Genomic DNA, 26,153 nt, shown 5'->3' with positions numbered 1-26,153 from the left:
GAGCTTTAGGCAACTGGGAGGATTTAACATGTTACCCCCTAACCTATGGGCCCTCACCCAGGATGTCTGCTAGGCTTGCCTCCAGCCTTTGTTTAGGTTCTGAAACTGAAGGAACCAAAAACTGGTCCCCATTGCTGCCTCAGTGATCCCGGGTCAAGATCTTTATAGTTAACAAGAGCTAAATTCAATCCTTTCCCCTCAAATTTGCAGGCAGTTATCATGTCCTCTGAGCCTTTTCTTTCACGGCTTTAACATTTCCAATTCCTTGAACAGTTCCTGACTGAGACTGTATCTGCCCTCTGCACGACCTTGATTTCCCTCTGCATTTGCTTCAGAAAATTAATGTTTCTCTTCTTGTTTCCAGAAATGAATGCAATATTCCAGACTTCTCAGTGTTGAGTATCTAAGTTCTGTGGCAAGAGTCTCATCTTTGAAATGAATAATCTCGGTTTGTAATATGATTTCACTGTTGTTTTATATTTAAGATCGTCATTTTGAAACTTAAACGGAAAGTTAAGACAATGACAAGAACGACCCATCCCAATAGCAGTCAAACAGAAATAAAAAGAAATATCTTTTTGCTCTTTGACCCACCCAGGTCAAAAAAAATCCAGTTCCTGTATCTTGCTGGCAAGCAAATATTAAGTTCTCATAGCTTTAATCAGTAGTTCCTCTTACAAAATTAAAGATGGCTGGATTAATTTAGATCAAAGAAAAATTTCAAGCGACCATTATGGGAATCAAAATCTATATGCTATGTGGGCAAGTTGATTTGGAAAGATCTGTGAGGAATAGTATCTTTCTCTTTAGCTTTGGGCTAAACTTATGTAAGACTTAAATTCTATTGTTTTAATTCTATTCCGGGTAACTAAAGATAACTTTATTTTAAAAAATCAGCTCTAATTGCAATATATGTTCGAGAAGAGGTTTTTTTGTCTAAACCTGAGGATCAGGCTGGAATGTACCTCCTAATTTTGTATTTATTTCTGCCTTAAAATCCTGTGAAGCTCTGACACTTTTATCCCTGGAATCTGGAATATAGATAGACTTCAGGTTCATTCTTTTGCAGAAAATGTTTCCTAAGCAATTGGTTTAAACTTGGGTCAGGCTGGCTGTTTGTGGGAGGCGCAGCTAAACATTACTCAAGTGGGCAAATTTAGTAATTAGTAAAATAAGAAATCAAAGTGGTATGGAGGAATCATCTCTGCTGTGGAACTAATATACATTTCCTCACATTTCTTACCTAGTTTTTTAGTAAGTATTTTAACTGAGCTGCTTTTCATATTGGCAAGTGGAGCAATTCATTTGATTTAAGGCGAAGGCTGTAGTGTAAATGCACGATCCAGCCACAGCCGCCTTCTGTTTTCTAAAAATGCCGGGATGGGCACCGCCTGGGGATGTGTTTGTTAGAGAAAAGGAAATTTGAGTTAGAGAAGAACAAGCAGAAGAGAATCAGTCAAAGGGCTTCAAGGATGTGCGAATTCACATGCGTACTTCTCTTGTTTTGTGTTGATGTTATTTGTTGAGATTTGAGATTGTAGTTAAGTGAAAGTTGGAATCTTAACCACTCAATTATCTACCAACAAAGGGCAACAAATGCTGACTCACGTGGTCTCCAACTAGGTATTCGTGAGCTGGAGCACTGTTATCTGGAAAGCAAGCCGGAGCTGCCCTGGGACCAGGTCCTGACACTCCAGTCAAATTAACATAGCAACAGGCTCCAGCGGGGGTTTCGTTTGAGAGGGGGGTGGGGGAGGGTAGTTTGCCCAGTAGCCGAGCAGTAACTTGGTAATTAGGATGACAGAGGCTCTGTTCTTCCTCTGTGTTCCTATTTGTTGGCCCGATTTCCCTGTTTTTTCTTGGGCCTGTTATCAAAAAGAACCATTTGAAAGAGAATTCTGGTATCTTAGAAATTTCAAATGAATAACATAAAGGGGTGAAAGTAGTAAAATATACTACTTTGTAAATATACTACTGGTCTTATTTCTTGTAAAATACACTGGGTCTTGTGACCAAATAGTAACAAGAAGGGAACAGGATCTGCCTTAGGCTATTCTCTTAGGATAGGTTAGTCTAAGCAGAGGACTGCTATCCAAATAATGGAGGTACATTCTTTAAGCACACACACACCCCTAATTTATTATTATATTAGCCATATAAGAATGTATTTCCTAAGAACCAGGATACGGTGAGAAAAATAGTGAAACAAGTCTTTTGCTTAGAAATAACTGACATTTACATAGAGCTGTCAACTGTAGAGTTTCCACCCGACATCCCTTCATTTGCTTATGCAACAATGTTGCTGTCCTTGATGTAGGACTGTACAGAGGAACAGCCTGCCGATGAGAATCACATCTCTGCTTTCCTGCGCCAGTTGCTGTTCCTTTTCCAGGGCGTCCTGCTGTCTCCCAGGAGAGGGTCTCTCTGTGGCTGAGTCCCAGCCCCGCTGGAGGCCAGGAAGGCAAGGATGAATGCTGGCATTTCCAGATCGGTGTTTATTATTAGGCTTTGCCTTGTAATAATTGTTAAATCATGCCTTAGGTATGCCTTTTGGCAAGGTCAGGGCACGTATAAAGCATTTCTGTAAAGTTAAATTCCTGTTGGGAGGCTTTTAAGGGTTTTGTATTTTAATGAAGTTATTAAAATGAAAGTTCAGACTTGCATAATTCATAAGCATGCACTGCCTCTCTCAAAATCTGTCACTAATTTTAAAAATTTTCAGTGAAATTCTTCTATAAAACACGAACATTTTTTCAAATTAAAATAGATTTCTAATTAGGACGTTTCACTGTACTGTAGCTCTATAGGCTATTTTTACTTACAATGTTTTCACTCCAAGTAAAGAAGGTATAATATTGAGGAGTATTTTCTAGATACATACCTTGAATCGCAGCTTTTAGTAGAAGCAGCTTTCAAGTGTGTAAGTGGCTTTGTGAAGTCTAGAAATCGACAAACTTTCTTAAATGCTGGTTTTGACTTTTGTAAAGGTACATATTTTTGCTTTGACTTTTAGTGACTGTTACAGCTACCTTCAGCTTGGAACCGAACAATGCTGCTGAAATGAGTGTGTTAATGGATTCAAGCTCCTGCAAATGGAGCTGATGAAAATCTGAAAATCTGCAAACTAATGACCTGACTTTTTTTTTTTTTTGTACTCTGCAATCAATCAAGGTTGTCTTTTAAGGCAACACATCTTTAGGTTTTTGAACTTAGGGTAATTGCATCTTACTTTAAAACCCTTTCTTATTTAGAGGCATGATGAGACTGTATAAATGTAATATTTTTACCCAGCAGGAGCCAGTAGTAGAAGCAACGGCAAGAAAATTTTAGAAACATTAATAAATGTTTATCTTTCTCTTGTTTTAAAATTTTTTAAAAATTTTATTCCCCATTGCTTTTCTTTCTCTCTTATTGATGTGTAGAAACTTTTTGTTTTGTATGGAGATACTAATAACTTCTCTGCTTTTTTCCAATCTGTTACTTTTTTTTTTTTTTAAGATTCTTTTATGGCATTTAATATTAATTTGGGAGGAACTGACATCCTTACTATATTCCTATGTAGGAAAACATTATGATTCTATTTATTTTAGGCCTTGCTTAAGTTTGTTAGTGAAATTAAATAGTTTTCCTCAAGAGTTATATTTATAAGGGAATTACTAAATACATTTGATACATTCAAGGAAAGGGATGCCACACAATCTGGTAGATGTAATGGCACACACTATACATGCTGGCCTGGAAGGATATCTGATATATTGCTAGGTGAAAACATAATACAGAAAGTTTGGTATGAGCCCATTTTTTGTGAAGTGCATATATATTTATATGTGTGTAACTTACACACAGCACAAAAAATCTGGATGTGAAATTTCAAATAGTTTCTTTGAGACAATGAACTGTTTCTGCATGGGAAGGGATTATAGGCATGACTTTGGAGTCTTAATTTTTTACCTCCCATCTTAAAATAAGTGGTAGGGTTGTAGGCTAACTTTATTCCTTAAGCTTTTCTATAATTTTAAAACTAAAAATCAAGGGAAATATCGTGGCGGTGCTATTTGTGAAAGCATTTGTTTTCTTCATTAGGATCTAAAAGATTATAGCTGCTATTCATGCTATAGATTTGGTAGTTAACTGTGAAACCTCACAGCTCCATATGTATATGAGGTAGTCCTGCAAGGGCCCTGTCACCAAATATGAACTCAACTCTTTGTTGCTTACAGGGGACAGCTAACTACACTGTCACATTGTTGGCTGAAATCAGTAGCTCGAGTTCTATGGACTTCAAGTCCAGCAGCCACGTTGCTTTGGCTTGGCGTAAACGAGCTTCAGTTGCGCCCCAGGAGAGAAAAAAAATGTGACTTCGTATTTTCAAGTTAGAAAGTTAAATTCCTAAGTAAACACTTAAAATCATTTATTCATAGAAGAATAAATTATAAGTTGCCTCATAATTTTCCAGGGATCACTGAGAATGATATGTAACAAAAATTAGACCATTAGTAATTTAAAAAGATGACTTTTTCGTACACGTGGTGAGTCTATAAAGCAGTGCACAGGTAAGGGGCTGAGTCGCTGCCTCGTCTGTTCATGCTGGGCCAAAGCTGTGACCAGGGGACCATTTCTGTCTTCATTTCTTCCCTGGAAAGATGTCTTTATGACTGTCATTGAGGAATAACTACAGTAATGCATGCATTCCTGGGTCACTCTCCTGCTTTATCTCCTGGAGATAGTCTGTTTCTTTGTGTTTTTACTATTGAAGGGAGTGAAGGGGGAATAAAGGAGGAACGCTCTGAAAATGTTGGCTAAAATAACCAATTTCAAAAATTACATTTCATGTGATTTTTTATTTTATTTCTTAGCTATTTCTGTTATAGCAAGATTACTACTATATGATGCCAAAGAATTTCATGAGCGGAAAAAATTAAATCAGATCCATTGGAAGATAAAGACAATATAACCAGTTATTGGTCGAATTTTAAAACTCATAACCAGTAGTCTGGGCAGAGAACATTGAAGTTTATTTCCCAACATAAGTACTAGGGCCTCTGAGAAAACAAAGGTAGGTAGACGCCGTCCTTGCTTTCAAAGTAGCTCGTGGCATAGCAGGTGGGGCTCTGATGAATTTATAACAGATCAGGAATAAGGCATAAGGGGCTAAATACAAACAGGATAGCCTTTTAGAAGTGGAAGTGGCTATAATAAAGTACGATTTCTTTAAAAGATCATTTTCAGTGTTTCTGTTTCTCTGAGCTTTGTTGCGCTGTTTGGGACTCAATCGTATTTTCCCTTTTTGCCCCTTAACTGTTGCAGGCCTACGGGGAAACTTGCAGCTTCATAAAAAGGAAAGAAAAACGGCATAGACATTTTTAACAGTTTTGTTAGAGAAAAATCTTTACCAAATATGGAAAATGAACAGTAAAATCTCTTACCCCACCAAATATAGTTTTAGAAACAAAAGTATTTTGGGGCTTTAATCCTGCCAACACAACTACCTATTAGGGAATGTGACCCTGCCTATTCCTTTCCTATGTACTGCATGAAGAGCAGAGGGCAGAATGTGCATGTGGCATTCTGGTTGGATCGGTGAGCTATGCAGCTGTGGAGTCTGTTTCTGACTGTCACCCATGGAAAGACATAGGGGTCCTATAAGGCAACACGAAGTAAGGATTTAGAAATGATCCCTCTGAAGTCTGTAACTCAAAACATCCATACATTTTCAATCTGTTCCATCTCTTAGAGTAACAAGTTTTTACTATACAATTGTAAAGTAGCAAAGAAAATTTGACAAAGAATATTTGAATAGAAAGGTGTCTTAAAGACCATTCGGAATGGCCCTTCCTTTGATCTATTCTCTCTTAAATCAGGTTTCTTCCTCATTCTAGTAGTGTGGACTATCAATAGGTAGGTGTTACTCTAGCTCTACTTTTCATGATTTTCAGACTTGAATCATATCTTACTTGGCTTTCCTTTCCAGACTACAAAGCCCCCTGTGTCCTCACATACCACCCCTTCATCCTGTTTTTGCTGCCCTCTCCTGGCAACTGGTCATCTAATGGCCCTGGATCTTTACTGAGGTGGGTGGGTAACCACGTGTGCTCACACACGATGAACTTTAGTCTGGGACAAAAGTCGGCAGTTTTTCCTTCTTGTATTTATAAAACCTCCCATGACAACACCAGGCCTGTTTGGCCATAGGGCATGCTTGGTGAATGTCTTCAGTGGGTGGTTCTGTGTGACTTTTTTCTTGGTTTATAATGGACCCTATTGTTTTACACTCTAATTTTTTTCTTTCTTTCAATGTGTTATTTCTAAGCTTGCCCACACTGAAGCTCACCTACCACATTTTGGTTTACTCAGCTTAGCAAGATTTTTTCATTTATTCTCTGTGCTTAGAATTTCAATGGCTGAAAACATTTATGTTACCTTCCACACTGGGAGTTTCAGGGTGACTAAGTACACACGTCTCAGCACAGGCCTCTTCGGGACTCACTGTCTCCGCTCCTGCCCTTGTGGATTTCTCTTGTTAACGTTTGCCATCTGAGCTCTATTTTCCTGGTAAGTCGTCAGTTACAATTCCAATTTCTTCAATTTTGTTATTTGAATATACAATTTTGACCCACAGAGTCCCATAGCACTTTACACACGCAGTAAGCTTTTGTACTATAATGTGATTGTTGCCCCTCACTTTCACTAACATCACACACTGTATTACAGAATCAGTCCTTAATGAAATTGAGTATACTGTAGGTGACTTTTTAAAGTCTTTCTCTATCACCTAGTAGGCACTGAAATCTCTTAGACTTGGACTTTTTTCCATAATCTTCTAGCAACATTTCTATGCCTCTACCACTGGTACAGCTGAAACTACACAATTTGTATCTCGTCCTCTTCAGTGTGAAGACATCAGTCCCTAAAATTACACACTAATCTGCGCACAAGGGAGAAACTGAGATGGTCCTTTCAGCCTGGGTATCTATTAATATTTGATGTCTGATCTTATGCACTCATTGATTCTGTCTTTGTTGTCTGACCAAACACTAATTGAACAATCAACCAACTTATATTAGTGGCTTCTGCTAATTTATATTAGTGGCTTCTTTGCTGTCTAATCAAAAATGAATTAAATAATCAGAAAACTATTTTAGTGACTTCCATGGTGGAAGTTTAGCTTGGGTACAAAGGAGCTGTGGCATCAGGTAGAATTTTTGGCCATCCCTCAAACGGTAACATGTCGTTAGCCATCTGTTCTCTAGGCTGAACCTGGTGAAACGGATAAGGGCGTAGAAGTCATGTTTTATTCATGGCGTTGAAGACTGCTGGAGTTAACACTCTAACTTGGCCAAATAGTAATTCTGTGACCTTGGGAAAGTCGTTTACGTCTCAGTGCTTCGGTTTCATCAATAAAATAATGTGGAAGAGAGTTTCTACTCGTAGGGTTGTCACGGGGATTAAATCAGTTAACACACATAAAGCATTTAGAATAGTGTTTGGATCACACTGTGCTGAGCAAGTGTCTGCTGCTATTTTTACTTGTATACCCAAGTGGTGGTATACGCCTGGCACAGAGGGGTATTCAAACGATGTTTGTTGAATGATTGGATATGTACCTGCCGCTAAAGAACTTACTTAGGAGTTTTTGTGCCAACTGTTCTGCAAAAACACAGTTCAGCCTATCACTCATTTCTCTTGATTTCAAATCTAGCTCACACCCCACATCTCCTCTTCTCCTTTCATTAAAACCATGGCTTGTCCTTTAGGCAACGCATATCTGTCCTTGGGCTTGGCTATGACCCTTTATAGTAACTTTTTCTGGGATGACCTAGTTTAAAGGTTTGCATTTATTTTTTAGATTAATTTGTTTACATTTTAGAATCTAGATTATTTTATCAATATTGTAATTAAGCATTTTGAAGTGTCACAGAATTTTATATTGTATAAAATATAAGTCTAAAATCATCATTAAAACATAGTATAGAAACCTAAAATTATGGTGAAGACTTCTGACATCGTAGCCAGTTTATTCATATTCCTGTCTGTTAGCTCAGTAAGATGCCAGTTTATTTGCATATTATTGCTTGACCCTGATATCATGGCCAATTAATTTATATATCCCTTTCTAATTGGCTCAAATACATTTTTGCCACATTATTTGTTGGCCCAGATCCCAGACTAGTGGCTTTTAGCTCGAATCAATTGAATTTGGAGTGGGTTTGTCATGCATTCAGTGCCAGTGGAAGGACAGGTAACAGTGGTGGTCATGAATTCATAAGGGAACCATCTACTATTTTTGTCTCCTTTTTCAGTAGAAGAGACTGAAAATGAAAAACCAAAACCTTAGGCATGTGGACAAGATATTTTTCAGGAAAGAGGATCTGGGCTGATGAAAGAAATAGAACCTCTTTATTTAAGGAAATGCCAATCTATAAGGCAAAGGATACATTTTATGTCACTGAGAAAAACAAAATCTAATTTGGAATTTGGCTAACCTGGACATCAGCTAAAACTAAGAGGTAGGATTTAAGCCTCTAAAGTATGGTTTTCTTTTATTTTTAAATTGTGATATAATTGACATATAACATTGCATTAGTTTAAGGTATGCAGTGTGTTGATTTGATCCATTTATATGTTGCACTATGATTTCCATCCTAGCTTCAACTATCACTATAAAGTGTAGTTTTCAGATTTAAGATGCGTAAGAATAACATGGGGGGTGTGTGTTTAAAATGCAAGTACCAGCTTCCCAGCCTAGATACTCAGGTTTAGCTTAGTCCAAGGTAATCCTGAAATCTGCAGTCTTAACACATACCCTGGGTGAGTGTCCTGTAGGTAGAGTATCACGTCTGGATGAATATTGCCTGAAGGAATGAATAATCTGCCTCTGCTCAGCCATGGCTGCCTGTGGAATCTAGTGCTTCCCTAGAGCTGGGAAAGTTCTTTCCTAGATGACTTACATATTCAAATAGGCTCTATTTTCTAAATTACATTTCTAGGACAGTAGAAATGAGACAACAAACCCAGGTACAATTCTTAAAAATATGTCTTATAGAAAGGATGGAACATGTCGTGGAGAGGGTGGGCTGGGGGCAGGCGAAGTCCTCACTGACTTAGGAGTCGGCTGCTTGGCTGCACGCTGGCAACGTGCCTACAGAAAGGGAGACCCCTTCACCAGCAGGAACCCCCTTTCTTCCCCCCATCATCTCCCTCAAGTAGTTCCTGCCATCCGCAAATTCCACTGCCTTTTCTTTTGGAGACTGACCTGCTCTGGGGGCCTCTCCTGTAGCTATTCGCTTTCCACAGAACAAACTCCACAGTCATAAGACAGGACTGGGGAAGGCCCGCAGGAAGACCTGGGGTGGCGTTTGGGCTGGGAAGTGGGAGGGAGAAAGATGAGGAGGGAAACCACTTTCAGCCACACTTTTCTTCAACCAGCCCCGGGGCGCCCCCGATCTGCTCCCGCCTCTCTAGCTCTCCACCCGCAGCGGACTGCTGGGATGAGTGTGGGGGACGTGTCTGTCCTGCCTCCCAGCACCCTCTTGCTCCCACGTTTGGCATGCTTTTGTTATTCTCTTCAGAGTGCAGGTGGGGGCGGGGCTGCAGACTTCTTACCCTGACTTATTTGCATGGTACAAACACTTAGAAGAATTTCAAAAAGACTAGGTGCTAGCTTCAGGAGAAGAGGCAAGTGGATGGTCTTTGAGGCATTCTGCATTGGGTATCAGGACCTGGGCTCCAGTCGCAGCTAGACCATCTATAGATCAGGTGACTGTAAATGGCAGCAATGCAAAAGTAACTGCTAGTGTTGAGCACCTCCTTCATGTGGAGCAAGATGACTTACGTACACTATCTGGTGTCTCTAAGCTTCAATTTTGGAGACTACTACCTTCAGAAACTACCTCACAGGTCTGTCACGAGAAATGCATAAGAAGACCAACTTAGAAAAGGATTTTTAAACTATAAGGTGTTCTATAACTGTGTGATAAATGTGACTTTGTGACAGTTAAAAGTTTTCATTTTTCAGTTGAAAAATAGTATTTCTACCTTATATACCAAGGTTTAAAAGTTTATAATCATTTCCGTTTTGCTGATCAGAAGTTTGGTCTTTCCTTCTTCAAACAGCTATATCCTTAAACTTAGAAAACCTTCAAAACTTTAATTAGTGATATAAAGCCCAAACTGAACTTATAATCTTTACATTCCTCCTTAAAGCTTTACTCAGAAGTCTCAAATTTCTGGCATGACAACATCTCCTGAAGAACAATTTTACAGCCTGCAAGATTCAAGATTCAATACAAATAGCTAGATTCGGAAACTCCTGGCGTTGCTTCATAAATACCTGAGGATCAGCATGCGAAGCACGAAAGTGCGAGGATCTGCTGTGAATACATGACTAGTTCATTCAAGTTTGTCGCCGTAAAGTAAGAGGAGTTGGCATTTGCATGGTTTGCTATTTGGGTATGTGATAGGGGTAAAATCTTTGTGCAATTCATTTTGGTTTAACACAGAAGGACAGAAAGAAATGGACTCTGCTGGTAAGTAGTAAGAAAAATTACTTTAAAAAGTTTCTAATTCTTCAACTTTTTTTTGTTGGTTAATTTCACACTTCGTCGTAATTCACTATTGGCTCTGTGCGAGACATGGGTCTGCACAGTTCCCAAAATGCTGATACCATTTTGATTGAATGAGCCAGACAATTCCATCAAACCAACTTTCTTTTCTCATTGCATTCAGCAACTGGTTAAACTGGCCTTCGGTCGCTTTCATAGTCTGCGTATTTGGCCCAAGATTTGATTAAGTTACGAATAGAAATAATTACAGTAACATATTAGTGAGCACCAAGGTGTGCCAGACCCTGTACTTCCACTTACTTCTTACAATAACCTTCTTATTCCCACTTTATAGATCATGAAACTGAGGCATAGAAAGCTAAATATAACTCATCCAGTGACAAACTGCTAGTAGTGGCAGTGTGGGATTTAAACCCTGGCAAAATATCCCACTTTGGTTCTAATTAAGTAGCCATTTCCAGCCTTCCAGTTTGGCGTTTGAATTATCTGGAATGATCTCTTTATGGAATAATTTTGGTCCCCTCGGACATAGGTCAACTTATTTTGAGACAGACCATCAGAGTGCTTAAAGTTAATTTAATGGTAAGGAGGTTAAACAAATTTGAAATGGAAGACATATATTTTCAGGCCACAGCTCCTTTGTAAATAATTCATCATTCATTCCGCAGGTACATTCAGGGCCCCCAGTCAGTGAGGGCATTGTGGGAGACAGAAATGCAGAGAACAGTCTGGTGAGAGAGAAGCGCGAGCTGTTAAGGGTGTAAACAAACTGGTAATGGCGTTTTAAAAAGGAGAAGATTTGTTCCACTGGGAAGAATCAGAAAAGGCGTCGTGCAGTCCTTCCGCCTAAAATGCCATCTCCCACACAGGGTATTGGCTTCCTTTCCCACCTCTTCCAAGATTCTGCCGAAATGTTACCTACTCATGAGGCTTTCTCTGGCCACCCCATTTAAAACTACTCCCCAGCATTCCTTATCCCACTTTCCTGCTTTGCTCTCTCTTGAAGCACCTCCTGCCTGTCAGCACACTGTGTGTTTTTCGTATTCGTTGGCCTCCTGTATCCCTGAAATAAAATGTAAGCTGCATGAGGGCGGGTCTTCTGGCTGTTTCAGGACAATGCTTAACACAAAGTAGGTGATAATACGAATTTAATTAATGGATGGAGGAATAAGGCTTAAGCTGGGCCTGAAGAATGCATAGGATTTTGCTAGGCATTCTTGCAAGAAAGAGAATTCCAGGTGAAGAAAATGACCTAAGCTAAGAGTGGTGGCAACATATTATACAGCCTGCTGTTCCGAGAGCCGAGTGCTGGTTGATTTGGTTAAGATATAAAAGTATGGTAGGACATGGTCTGGAGGTATCTACATTATATAGACTTCAATGATTTGAGTGAGTATGACTTAATTTCACAGGCAACAAGGAGCCCTTAAGATTGGGAGTTGTTAAGGATAGTCCTTATCCTTATTTAATAATTAAAAACATTCCAGGTAATTCAAATATAAGGGTGGGCCCAGGTTGTGTGGGTCCTGAAGCTAATATAATTTTAAATCCTGACAAAACAGCTGGCTTTGGTTCCAGTTAACTAGCTATTTCCAGCAACTGTAGTTTGGCATTGGAAAAAACCAGATCTGTACTAAATGAGATGACCTCTGGCCTCGCCCCGTTCATGTCAGAGTGCTGAGCTGGTCAGCACAACAGTAGGTGGGAGCCATCTCCGAAGCGCCTCCTTCCCCGGGAGAGCCAGCAACGACGGCTCTACACCCGGGAGTGACTACCAGCCGGGTAAGCATCTGCTCTACCAGCTCCCCACCGCTAACGCTCAAAAATGCCTGTAGCCTCTCTGATGCCACAGAACAAGAAAAGGTGGGTGATGGAGAAGAGAGTGTCAAGAGTGATAAATCATGGTTGAAACACGTATCTATGCCTGTGGGATCTCATTTCGAGGACCGTGGGGAGAAGATGGCACGAATGAGAGACCCTGATATTTTACTGGCTGAATCGTAAAGCTGCTTCTGGGGCTCTGTTGAAGGTATAAGACGAATTGGGAGGATGACTAGCGGAGGACTAGTTACAGGTGACGAGACGATTGGCATTGAGTTTGGAAAGGTGCATGTGAGAGAGGATAGAAAGGAACCATGTAATAATTTTGACTGTGAATCAAAGGAAAGGGAAAGGTCAAAGTTGTCTGAAGTCCTGCGTCAGAATACTAAGTGGTCATCTGAGGGTGAACCGTTCTTACAGCTAAAAATTTCTCTGCACATTAAATACTCTTTTGTTTTAGGTTTAAATATATGTATTTGTGTCATTACTGACATACAAATTATTACATTTTTGGCCAGTAGAAGCCTCTTCACGGTGGCTCCTAAGGCTTTGACATGACCCCAGAGTCTCTGATGGCTTCCATAGCTTTCTTGCTTTTTGGTTGGATGAGATGTTCTAGGCTTGTCTTATACCCTCCCGGCATCACACCTGGGATGTGCCATTTCTCAGTAAGCACCAGGTTCTCCTGTAAGCAACTCTTGGTCATATTTTCAAGCCAGATCAGGTGCTAGGGAGGCTCATTGCTACTGGGTCAATCTGTTCCTAGGTCTTCCCAGCAGACAGAGCCAGGAAAAGGGATATGGTACAGACACATACATACATATGTGCCTATGTTTTGCATCTTAGGCACATGAAATACTCCTTATGTTTTTAGATGAAACTGTGCTCATTGTTTTAAATTTGGTTATTAGGCAATGAACGCATTAAGTTTTTAAATGGAATCTTCATGATGTGATAGAATTAACACAGCTTCCCCAGGTGACTTATTTATGAAGAGAAACTTAGGCACCAAGAGAATTTGGTTGACAAATTAGTTCAGTAAGTAGAAACTCGGCTTTAGCCTTTTTTTTAGCTGTTATGCTTTAGAATATAAACTCACAATGCTGCATTAGGGTGACCTTTTAAAGACTGCAGTATTTTTTATTAGAAAAAGCACTGAATAGCCAGTATTGTTAGTTCTAATTCCACAGCCACTAACAATAACTGTAGTCTACTTATGATGAGTTTACAGCATATCAAGAAAATCTTTCATACTTTAATGATTTACTAGACAATTAAAAATACAATTGATTTAATCACACAGAGAAGAAAATCTAAAAAATTATATTTAACTGTGGAAATGGCAAGTCCCTGAATTGACTTGCTTTTGTGCAAGAGTACACTTAACTCACTTTTTTTTTTTACACATGAGGTTAGGTTACATAGAACTTTAAATCCAAATGTCTCCCCATTCCCAACATAAACTGTAGGAAAAAAATAATAATACTGTGGGAATTCACCCTTAGATTTCACAACAGATTTTATGCTCACATATATTTCCAGTGCTGAATTTTGAATGAAACAGTACTGTTAAATACTATGTTAGGCTATCAAATACCTAATAAGCTTCAGATAAAACACTATTTTCATATCATGGGTGAATTTTGACCAAATAAAGAAACCCAATAAAATACTGGTCACAGGCACTGCCTTTTAGAAGAGAGGCAAAACTTCTCAGCTTTCAATGTCAGAGAACTGACAATTGATACCTTGGCTATGAAGCAGGAAAACAGATTCCATCTTCAACACCAATTCCAATGACTTGGGAGTGGCTTCCTGGGTCCCCGTTGGGATGAACTCTGAGACTAGGTCCAGCCTCCATAAGTAAGACAAAGGACGGGGATCGGCGGCGAGGGGGGAGTCCCAGCATGTGTGCTATGCATTTGGTATCCGCGATGAAACAGAATTTGAACAAAAACCACAATAAAGATCACAGCCTTACCAGATAAGCCGCCCACATCCATTTTCTTGAGGTTCTTTGCCTCCAGGATGACGACGGTCAGTTTGCCAGCAGTAGGTACGTAGCGAAGTGAGAAGCAGATGTCCCCCAGTTTCTCTTGCTGTGAAAACAATAAGGATGTATAAGTGACTTTCCAAATAAACAAGAATACAGATTGTATTCTTTCCCCAGGACAGGATTATGACCATTGGAGTTTGAAAACTCTCAAGTTCATCGGTGTTTATTCAGTGGTCTTTCATTCACTAAGGTATCATCAAGAGTGGGTGTAAAAAAATCTCTGTTTTTAAATAGCTCATCTATACTTTAACATTCATCAAAATCTATCCATAATTCAATGGTTCAGGAAATGAGACAAGATGATTTTTGTAGACTCTGCTCTGAATAGCAAGGCAACACTCTTGGCAAAATATCATAACTATTTAATAAAAATAGCTTTGAAAAGAGTCAAACTTTTCTGGTGGAATCAACCTACCTAAATTTTGTCTTTTTATATATTTTAAATAGGAATATGTCGACTACTAGAGATATTTTGGGTAAAGACTTGTATTTATGTCCTACTACATTCTATTTATTGATGAGAAATTCTGCATTCTTGTAGCTAAAGACAACAAAGTATGTTGTTACACTTTCAGTTTTACTCATGTCAAATGAAGTCTAACTTTTTCCTTATTCTAATATTTGTAAAATCTAAGTGGCAGGTTGGAAAGTTAAAATACATAGTAATACAAAACAAAGCTTCTCATAAGCTCCTCATGTTATTTCACTGGTATTTTAGACCCAAAGAATATTCACCAATCCTGTACTTGGGCATTTCTGCACAGCTGATATTAAAGACGATGGTGGATGTACAACTTCTACTCTTCCAGAAAGGACTCCTGCAGGTTCTCCCAGCTTGAGGGACACTCTTTAGGTTAGCTAATGAAGAACCATGGTGTTCAACATGAGTAGAATTCTTGCATTTGTACTTATAAACCTGGGAGAGAAGGTGAGAGGCCTCTCATTAATTCTGGAGGTGCTAGTCTGCTTTCTGACATAGGGAGTTAGGCATATGGCGAATTCAAGTTTACTTCTTTGTTCCCTTCCCAAAAAAGAGATGGAATTCTGATTCCAAAGAAGGTAATAGTTGTGTCAAACTTCTGTGGATAGACTTTTAACAGAGGAGTAAGACACAGAATGCCATGTCCATATCCAGGGCCTCTCATGTTATTATACTCTTATAATGACTGCTTTGGCCTGATTGACAACTTCATGTAGGTGCTAAGTCAGCCAGAATATCCAGTGTGGAAATAACTGACTCGAGGTAACTTAATACTTAAGGACATGTAATTCCTTTCTTTGGGTACTCATTATATCCATCTTGAAAAAAAAGGAAAGGTTACCTACCTGTTCTAGGATTTATCTATAGGTAGGTAATAATATTCTGTGTGTGTGTGTGTGTGTGTGTGTGTGTGAGAGAGAGAGAGAGAGAGAGACAGAGACAGAAAGAGACAGAGAGACAGAGAAATTGTGCCTCTTTCTGCTCAAGTAATGCTTTTACTGAAAACATCATGTCTGTTTGTAGCCCCGTTTCTTTTCATTCCTTGAGTCCTCACTGAGTCTTCCGCATACATCTCTTATTTACTATGGACTCTTTTTTTTATCTTATTGTGCATATGTCTTAATTTTCCCACATGACTACAAACTTCCAGAAGACAAGGCCCTTGCCTGAATTATCACTTCCCACACATTTTCAAAAAGCAAATAAATGGAAATTTTAGATAACACACCTGTTTTGAATGATCTAGGTCATGGTTCCCTTCCATTAGCATACCTAACAGTTACTTCTAATATACTAAATTCCCCTGAAGTGCCTACTCGCCCCTACAAAATAATTTACACATCAGGAGAATCTGGTGGAATAAATTACTTTCCATAGTCTTTGAAAATACAGTATCACAGAAATGAGTGCAAAGTGTACAAGTTCCTCTGAATCTTTTAATAAGAGAAACAGAAACTGAACAAAATTGCTGCTCAAAAATGCTCACGAGGAGGAGGGGTCTTTTTGCAGGATTCTGTGCTTTACCATAATACCCTCCCTGGGGAACCCAGTTCTGTTGAGCAGAGTAATCTTCAGAGGAACGAGGTTTCTCCAGTTGTTCCCGTTAGGCATTTTAGACATGACTGCTCTCTCTTAAATGACACCTTTCTTTATGGCTCATAATCTAATTCCACAAATTTATGGGCATCCCAATTGCTTTAAACAAAGAAACGTCACGACTTAACTGTCTACTTTAGTGTCTCGTTATTACTCAATCTTATGCTATACAGGGAATTTAAGATTTTACATAGTATTTGGCTTCAGAAGAGAACAGCTGTGGAGTTTGAAAAATCATGCCTCAAGTAGGAGAAATATGCAAAGTTACCTGTAATGTTATAGCTATGTGATGGAGGGAGAAGGAGTGTTTGAAAGAAAAAAATGACAATGGATATTTTGAGAAAAAGGGAACTATGTAAAAGTGCTTATTTTAGCACCCTTTTCAGATGTACATTTCACTTATTAATTTAGGAACTTGAACATGTAAAATTTCATTTGTTCATAAAATTACCATGATTGGTATGCTGAATTAAAGATGTATTTTTCTATATTAATGAACTGAAGTTACTTTTCAATGTTTTAAAATCTTATTACTTCTGAATCTGTAAGCCATTTCAAAACTAGTCACTGTTTATTCTGGAATTTGTGTCCTTTATGGCATCTAGCAAATAGAGAAAAACTCATTTTCTAGAAAAAGGGAAGGAAAATACTCAACTTATGTGAACTTTTATTAGTTACATTTTTCTGAGTTATAACCATCTGAAGTCTAAGTACATGTTTTTCTAATTCTTTTCAAGTCAGCTTTAGTAATTTTCTAAAAAGTTTGAGAGCTGAGGAAACTGTCTTCTATTACGTGCTGGCTGACCCTTAATCAGTTGATTCAGGACGTTCCAAATATGACCACCATGTGTTTTCACATGTCGTGGGTGACATGGGAACCTGAAGTTCATGTGAAACAAGAAGAGCGATGTGCATGGTGGGGAGATGCTGAAGCCGTGTGGCACCAGGTGACACGCGCTAGGGTGAAAAAGTGCAAGGCTGGGGGTAGGTCGTGTGTGTATGTGTGTGCACGTTTAGGAGTGTGTGGGACTTTTTTAGATAGGATGGCCATAGAAAAACCCTCTAAAGAGGTGACAGATGAGCAGGACACTGACTGATACGAATGCCAAGATAATCTTTGCAAGGTCCAAATTCATTGTCTTGACTTGCAAGAAGCTCTATGCTTGCGTCTGCCCTTCCTGTCCAAGCCTTTTCCTTCCACTTTGCTATCTGCTGAAACTTCAGAATGTATTTTGAATCTGACATATCTCCCGACCTACAGGCGTTCACTCTAGTTCAGGCATGACAGGCAACCATCCTGATGTGTAAAAGACGCCATTGGTTTTAGCCCTGAAGGCCCTGAGGAATCTGTCCATCCCAGGCAGGCACACCCTGACTCTTGGTCACCTCAGGTCCGTGTCATTATCCGGGCCTAGACTTCGGTCATTGCCTCCTAATAGACTCTCTGCTTCCTCTCCTCCTCCTTTCTAGACTCTTTCTCACTTGAGAGGCAGAGTGATCCTTTTAAAATGGAAATCCGATCATGAGACAATCCTGCTTAAAACCCTTGAACATCTTCCCATTTCACATGGAACAATGTGCGCTCCTTGCACTTCCTTAGATGGTTTGACCTCTCCGTCTCCTACTACTGTTCTCCTGATCTGACTTTCTATCCTCAAGACATGCCAGGACCATTTCTACCACAGGGCCTTTATCTTTGCTCTTCCTTCTGTCTGCCATGTCTTCCCTCCAGATATGATCATGGATTGTTCCATAAGTTTTTTCACCTTTCTGCTCATCGCCTCTTTAGAGAGTTTTTGGATGGCCATCCTTCCTAAAGAAGTTCCATCCACTCCTGACACACACACACCCAACCGGTACTCTTCCCCTCCTTTTCTCATCCTGGTGCATATCACTTGAAGTTCTATTATGTTTGTGTAGATTTCCCCCTCCGCAATATCAGATCCACGAGAGAATGTTTTCCCCATTGCTGTGTCATCCAAGCCCTGGAATCTGGCCGGCACAGAGCAAGAGTGCCACATATGCCAATCGAATGAATACATCCAGAGTCCCTACTACCAAGTACAGTCAGGTTGGTCTGCTCAGGATCTGCTCGGATTGCCTTGCCACAGTCTGGGTTCTCCAGGGGAGCAGTTCCGAGGTTTGTAGGTGGGAGAGGTACTGGGGCACGTCCTTTGGATCAGCACCTGCGGGAGGGGCGGACGGCGGGACTGGGCAGGAGGAGCTGGGCTGTGATGCAGCCCTGCCACAGGCCTCAGCTGACCTACAGGGAGTCGCTCAGAGGTGTCCTGAGGCTTGTGCTTCTGAATCTTCCACCATCGGACGTAGGCTGCCCCCGCGTCTCGGGCCAGGGATCTCGGCGGCTGAGAGTGCCGCTGAGAAAGAGGAACCCGCCGACACTTTAGGCAGCCAGGGGAGTAAGTGCCTGGCCGCGAAGGTGGTGCAAGATCGGGCAGTTGGCCAAACAGTTGCTGCCTCTCTGTGAGTTATATTCCTTTCCACCGTCGATTTTTGCTTACTTGGGAAGTCCATCTGCAATGTGCCTTGTTCCTTGTGCCCAATCAAATTATCCTAAGCCATTAAGTCCTAATCCAAGTTCCATATCTTCAATAAAGTACCTCTCTACTATTCTAGCCCACACAGATTTCTGCTTGTAATTGCTTTATAGCCAGTAGCTTGGTGCCTAGTGATGATTTTCCCCCCATTTATTTCATATGAGTCCCCTCACCCCAAACTCCAGAGGAACAGGGGTTGTTCTTTATGTCCTATTCCATAAGGCGCAGATAAGGGCTTGCCTTTAACGACTCCTGGCTGATGATACTGAAATGAGAGCCTCCCCAGTCCTTTGCTTTGTAAGCAGCATGGACACTAGTGCTCCACTGACCGAGGCTCCAGGCCGGTCGGTGAGTCAGCCAACGAGGACCGTGAGGTCCCTTCTTAGTGTCTTGTGCTATAGACGTCGCCCTATTAGCCCTTGTATAAAACTAGAAATGAAAACATTTCTGGAAGTCTAGTTTTTATAAGATATTTCAAGACCTTCCAGAGTTGCAGCAGACAGAAGAGTGCTTTTGCTGGTGTGATTATCTCACGAAGGGGTCCTATTACTATTAGGAATTTCAGCTTTATGTATAATTATTTTAGTCAATTGCCTTGATCACTAGGTAGAAGCTGCCAGCTAGTGTTAGATAGTTCCAACTGTGAGATTCAGGGAAATTAGCTGCTCTTACGGAATACGGAGCGGACAATCAGAAAGCACCTTTGTTCTGAGCAGCTTGATAATTCTTTCATTTTTTTCAAAAGCAGCCACTGAATAGAGCAGACACAAATTAATGATTTAATAGACAGCTACAGCAATACCTTTCCTTTTACAAAAATATAGCTATTAGAACAAAGGTCACATTCAAGGGGTGAATAGAAAAGCTTGGTTTACAAATGAATGTTTATTCGATGGATTCTACTGCACTGTTCATTTTATGTGTAAAGCCCCATTTTATGGGGTTCACTTTAGTGACCTTTGCAAATGGGTGTAAGTTCACAAACTTGTTGGAAATGTTGTCCTTTTGAATGAGTTTTGAAAAGGTATATGAAATACTTAATGCTGTGACATTTTGTAAGGTCACATTCTGTTTATGTTAGGGTTTTTCCATGTGTTAAATTGGCAACAGGGTCTCTGAATAGATGGTTTTTATCTGAGGATGGGAGTCTATTTAAAGGTGACAAAAAACGGCAGCCCAAGAATCTCTCAAAGCAAAAATTCAGATTATTTGCATTTTCTCCATTTTTTTTTTTTTTGTGTGGCCTAGTATGTGGTCTATTCTGGAGAATGTTCCATGTACACTTGAGAAGAATGTATATCCCGCTGCTTTTGGATGTAGAGTTCTATAGATGTCTATTAGGTCCATCTGCTCTACTGTGTTGTTCAGTGCTTCCGTGTCTTTACTTATTTTCTGCCCAGTGGATCTGTCCTTTGGGGTGAGTGGTGTGTTGAGGTCTCCTAGAATGAATGCATTGCAGTCTATATCCCCCTTTAGTTCTGTTAGTATTTGTTTCACATATGCTGGTGCTCCTGTGTTGGGTGCATATATATTTAGAATGGTTATATCCTCTTGTTTGACTGAGCCCTTTATCATTATGTAGTGTCCTTCTTTATCTCTTGTTACTTTCTTTGTTTTGAAGTCTATTTTGTCTGATATTAGTACTGCAACCCCTGCTTTCTTCTCACTGTTGTTTGCTTGAAATATGTTTTTCCATCCCTTGACTTTTAGTCTGTACATGTCTTTGGGTTTGAGGTGAGTTTCTTGTAAGCAGCATATAGATGGGTCTTGCTTTTTTATCCATTCTATTACTCTGTGTCTTTTGATTGGTGCATTCAACCCATTAACATTTAGGGTGACTATTGAAAGATATGTACTTATTGCCATTGCAGGCTTTAAATTCGTGGTTACCAAAGGTTCAAGGTTAGCCTCTTTAGTATCTTACTGCCTAACTTAGCTCGCTTATTGAGCTGTTATATACACTATCTGGAGATTCTTTTCTTCTCTCCCTTCTTGTTCCTCCTCCTCGATTCTTCATATGTTGGGTGTTTTGTGCTGTGCTCTTTCTAGGAGTGCTCCCATCTAGAGCAGTCCCTGTAAGATGTTCTGTAGAGGTGGTTTGTGGAAAGCAAATTCCCTCAGCTTTTGTTTGTCTGGGAATTGTTTAATCCCACCGTCATATTTGAATGATAGTCGTGCTGGATACAGTATCCTTGGTTCAAGGCCCTTCTGTTTCATTGTATTAAATATATCATGCCATTCTCTTCTGGCCTGTAGGGTTTCTGTTGAGAAATCTGACGTTAGCCTGATGGGTTTCCCTTTATAGGTGACCTTTTTCTCTCTAGCTGCCTTTAACACTCTTTCCTTGTCCTTGATCTTTGCCATTTTAATTATTATGTGTCTTGGTGTTGCCCTTCTTGGATCCTTTCTGTTGGGGGTTCTGTGTATTTCCGTGGTCTGTTCGATTACTTCCTCCCCCAGTGTGGGGAAGTTTTCAGCAATTATTTCTTCTAAGATACTTTCCATCTCTTTTCCTCTCTCTTCTTCTTCTGGGACCCCTATAATACGGATATTGTTCCTTTTGGATTGGTCACACAGTTCTCTTAATATTGTTTCATTCCTGGAGATCCTTTTGTCTCTCTCTATGTCAGCTTCTATGCGTTCCTGTTCTCTGATTTCAATTCCATCAATGGCCTCTTGCATTCTATCCATTCTGCTTATAAACCCTTCCAGAGTTTGTTTCATTTCTGCGATCTCCTTTCTGGCATCTGTGATCTCCTTCCGGACTTCATCCCATTTCTCTTGCGTATTTCTCTGCATCTCTGTCAGCATGTTTATGATTCTTATTTTGAATTCTTTTTCAGGGAGACTGGTTAGGTCTGTCTCCTTCTCTGGTGTTGTCTCTGTGATCTTTGTCTGCCTGTAGCTTTGCCTTTTCATGTTGATAGGAATAGTCTGCAGAACTGGGACGAGTGACGGCTGGAAGGACTTCCTTTCTTGTTGGTTTGTGGCCCTCCTCTCCTGGGAGAACAGCGGCCTCTAGTGGCTTGTGCTGCGCAGCTGCGCGCAGACAGGGTTTCAGCTTCCTGCCCGGCTGCTATGGAGTTAATCTCCGCTGTTGCTGTGGGCGTGGCCTGGCTCGGGCAGCCCCTTCGCGAGGCGCTGGGTTCTCTCAGGTGCGGATGTGGTCTGGATATTGTCCTGTGTCCTCTGGTCTTTATTCTAGGAAGGGTTGTCTTTGTTATATTTTCATAGATATATGTTGTTTTGGGAGGAGATTTCCGCTTCTCTACTCACGCCGCCATCTTCTGCCCCTCCCCGTGAATTCCATTTTCTCCATTTGTAAAAATACTAAGACATTCTTCTATTCTAAGAGGGACAATGTCAGGTTTTTCATTTTAGTAAGACAATGGGTGGCTTTAAATGGATCCTTTGGGTGGTAGCATCTTTCAAATTCATCTTATTCCCACAACTGCTCTCATACCTCTGGACTACCAGTCACATTGGTATTTCCTCTAATGGTCTGATGGCCACAGTTTGGAGTGTTTACATGGATGTACTGAGGCTAAAAGGACTGAATTGTACCCTAGGCTAAATGTGGCCTAGGGTACAAGCATACAGTTAAGTTTCTCAGGTGAACGAGACAGTGTCTTGAATACCTATTTTGTGAGATACTACATAATCTATTAACTTTGTATTCACTCAATTATTCATTTATTTCTTCTTAAAATGTAGAGTGTTCCATAGATGCTTCTGGGTTCCAGCCCAGGCTGCCTGGGTACTTTGATGCATAAGATGACTTTAAGAAGTGGAGAGACAGAGAATAACCATATGATGTTAACTGTGCCATATAGGCAGCTCAAATGCTATGGGAGCAAAGAAGAGAAGGTTGAATCTTTCCAGGGTTTAGTAACAGAACTAAGGTGAAAAGGACTTTAATTGGAGATTTGTACCCCCAATAGTCATTATCAATTTCTCTTACTACCCTAAATGCATGACCTTCATAAAACTCATGTGGTTATCATTCAGATCATTTTAAGACAAGCCTTCTGGATTTCCCTTTAAACCAGTTCATGTGTATGGGGAGCTGGTGACATGGAAATGTCCAAAGTGCCAATACCAGAGCTGAAATGAGAAGGTTGTCAGGAAGAGTCTCTGAAGAAAACAAGAATGTTCTAGACACAGGGGTGCCTGTGCAAAGGCCTGTACCAGCGTATACCACTAGGGCTCCATTGACAGAGTATCCAGTTTAATTAACTTAGTCTTCCATAAGTTTAAAATAAATGTAATTTAATTAGACAGATGTCTACTTTATGACTTGGATTTTCAAGATTTCCTCATAATGTATTTCTATTTTGATGGAGATACACTCATAGTTCTATTGGAGATAATTAACAATGGAAAAATGGATATTCTGATGTGATCAAAAGAAGAATGATGAAAACAGAAACTCAAAATGCCTAGTAAACATAAGTAACAGCAAAGTACACGATACAGGGCTGGAAAGGGCGCTGGACTGAGACGTGGGCATCAACTCACTATTTGTGCATTCAGCACATATTCGGTGGGGAGTTGCTATGTGCCAGGCACTGTTTCAGACACTGGGGCACAATCAGGCACACAAAAATCAGTGAACCAAAGAAACAGTAAAATATAAGGAAAAGTAAAGCCATTAGAGGAGTGGCTGGCACAGTCGGGGTACTGTGTGGATGTTTGCTATTGTAACAAAAGTCCTATTTCAACCACCCTCTTCTCTAGATAGTACCACATGCCTGTGCTGCCTTTCAGAGCCAAGCTTTTTGAATGAATTGACTACAATCACTGTCCCTATTCATTCATGTTCCACTGATTTGTCTCTCCATCATTTTATTGGCAGCTCCCCTGAGGGTTTCAGATGACACCCATGTCAGTAAGCTGTAAGTATTTTGCAGGTCTCCTCCATCTGACACCTCAGAGAGATGTGTTAGCTCCCATCTTTCCCTGGACTTTGGATACAATGCTTTCCTGATCTGCTTATCTGCCTCTCTCATTCTTGGTCTCCTTTCTCAAGGTTTAGTCTTAGCCCATTTCTTTTCTTCATAAACTAATACCATCGCAGTCTGTGGCTTTAGTGACAATCTGGAAGTGATTCCCAAGTTTGTATCTTCACTGTAGATCTCTTATCTGAGCTTAAAACTCACATCCAACATTAGAGTATTTCACACACATCTTCTATGCGAATGCCAAAAACTGAATTTGTGATCTTTCTCACAGACCTGGTTCATCTTATTTCAGTAATTGGTACCAGTTTTCAAAGCAGAAAACTGAGTATTGTGATTGACCGTTAACTTCTTTAGAGTCTTGATTTTATCAACTAGAACTCTCTCAGGTGTGTTCCCTTATTTCCATCCCTATCCGACACATCTCTAATAGCCCAGGGGTCTCTTAGTTGGTCTCCTTAATTGACCTCTGAATCACAGTGGGCAGAGTTACCTTTTAACAGATTGACTTAAAATCCTCAGGTAGGTCTCCTGTCCCTCTTGGGGTAGACTCACATCTTTACCATCAGTTTTATAACATTCTTTAAGGTCTGATTTCTGCTTACAACTCAGCCTCCTCTCATGTCACGTTACCCCCTGTGCTCCAGCCACACCAGTGTTCTTCATACCATTAATTATGTCCTCTTAACTGTGCTCTTGGGAGCCATCACAGAAAACTGTCCCTTTTGTTTGACACATTCTGTTTTCTTGTTACTCTCCCTTTTTCTTTTAATGCATCTTCCAGACCTCACCACAAAATTCACTTACTTGGAGAAGCCTGTCCTAACTCACCAGACTAAATAAGATACTTCTTATATATTCTTTAGTAGTTCCCTGTGCTCCTCCTTTGAAATATGGATTAATCATGTATTATTATTAGTGATCATGTACAGCAATCATATATTGATTTGTGTAATTATTGGACTGTATCTCACTTCCATGAATTTGATCATGCTTACATAGTGCCCTTTTATCTATATGCGTAGTACCTGGCAAATAGATGATTAGTACATATTTATTGAGCCATAGAGTGAATACATGTTTACTGAATGCTCAACTCTGGCAAAGACTTCTAGCCGTTTGTCAAAATGTATCCAAAAGTATGATTAGTGATCCATTTCACATTCTGTGGTTTGTAGAAAATGAGCAATGTTCTGTCTTAAATGCTTTATTCAGTTGACCAAAGCCTTATTTTGCGTTTTCAGTATGTCAGGCATGTGCAAGGTACTGGGAACAAAGGATGATTAAAACTTGTTTTTCCTCTTAAGAAACTTAGTCCGTGCTGGGGAGAACAGGCATACAAACAGATGGGAAGTGCAGTTAGAGAAATGTGTTAGGGAGGGCTGCCATAGGGAAGGTAGAGGAATTTGTTGCGGTTAATTTCTTATGTGAATTCTGAGTGGAGGATAGGGGAATGTGAGCAGAACATGGAATGGAAAATAAGTTCCAGAAATGTCCTTGTGAAAGATTCTTCCAGCTGGAGTGTGCTGTGGTGCCTGGAATTCTATCATTTATTCCCTGTTGCTAAAGCTTGAGATCTCTAGGAGGCCTTTACAAGAATATCTGAAATGCTGTTTTGCCCCCTAGTGGATAAAATGGCAATCCATCATAGTATTAAAATTCAATTGATAATTTCTTGGGTTATGGAAGACCTTTCTCAGTGAGTGGGGGTAGTGTGCCCCATAGCTTGGGGCGCTGCTTCAGTTGGTGAGGCCATAAGTGGGCATCTAGGTAAGTGATCAGCTGTATGAGGACGTGTGAAGAGGAAGGGAAACAATGGAGAACACAACAGTTTGGGGAAGATGTCCTAAGACAAACCTTTGCCAAGGTGCTTTGTCCCTTTAACGTTCTCCCTCTCTTAATGACATGTCCTTGGTTTTTCTGGGTCAGGCCTAGTTTTAAATATTTCTATTTTCTTGTCCTTGGGTGACTTTGAGGCCCTGGGATAAAGTGGCCTCATCCAAATTGCTGTTGGGATTTATGGGAACAGCGTTATCTTCTTTTAAAATGGGTATGTAGATACCAAGTAATGTTGACATATGGGCAACGTATTTCTAAAAACAAAATGCAAATTTGACTGATGCA

General features: G+C 40.1%; 1 protein-coding gene across 3 annotated transcripts in view; it reads right to left on the bottom strand.

Annotated features, from left to right (window-relative positions):
- SYT1 (synaptotagmin 1) overlaps window positions 1-26,153 on the bottom strand; it is a 528,661-nt gene that overhangs the window by 71,630 nt on the left and 430,878 nt on the right. For all 3 annotated transcript variants that reach the window (XM_036912317.2, XM_036912315.2, XM_036912316.2), the window contains one exon: window positions 14,365-14,482. In XM_036912317.2, the coding sequence (XP_036768212.1) occupies window positions 14,365-14,482 (118 nt within the window). The remainder of the gene's footprint in view (window positions 1-14,364; window positions 14,483-26,153) is intronic.

The sequence above is a fragment of the Manis pentadactyla genome, chromosome 10, assembly GCF_030020395.1.
Source record: "Manis pentadactyla isolate mManPen7 chromosome 10, mManPen7.hap1, whole genome shotgun sequence".
In the NCBI taxonomy this organism is placed as follows: Eukaryota; Metazoa; Chordata; class Mammalia; order Pholidota; family Manidae; genus Manis; species Manis pentadactyla.
Note: the sequence above shows the minus strand (reverse complement) of the source record. Positions and strands in the feature narration are given on the sequence as shown.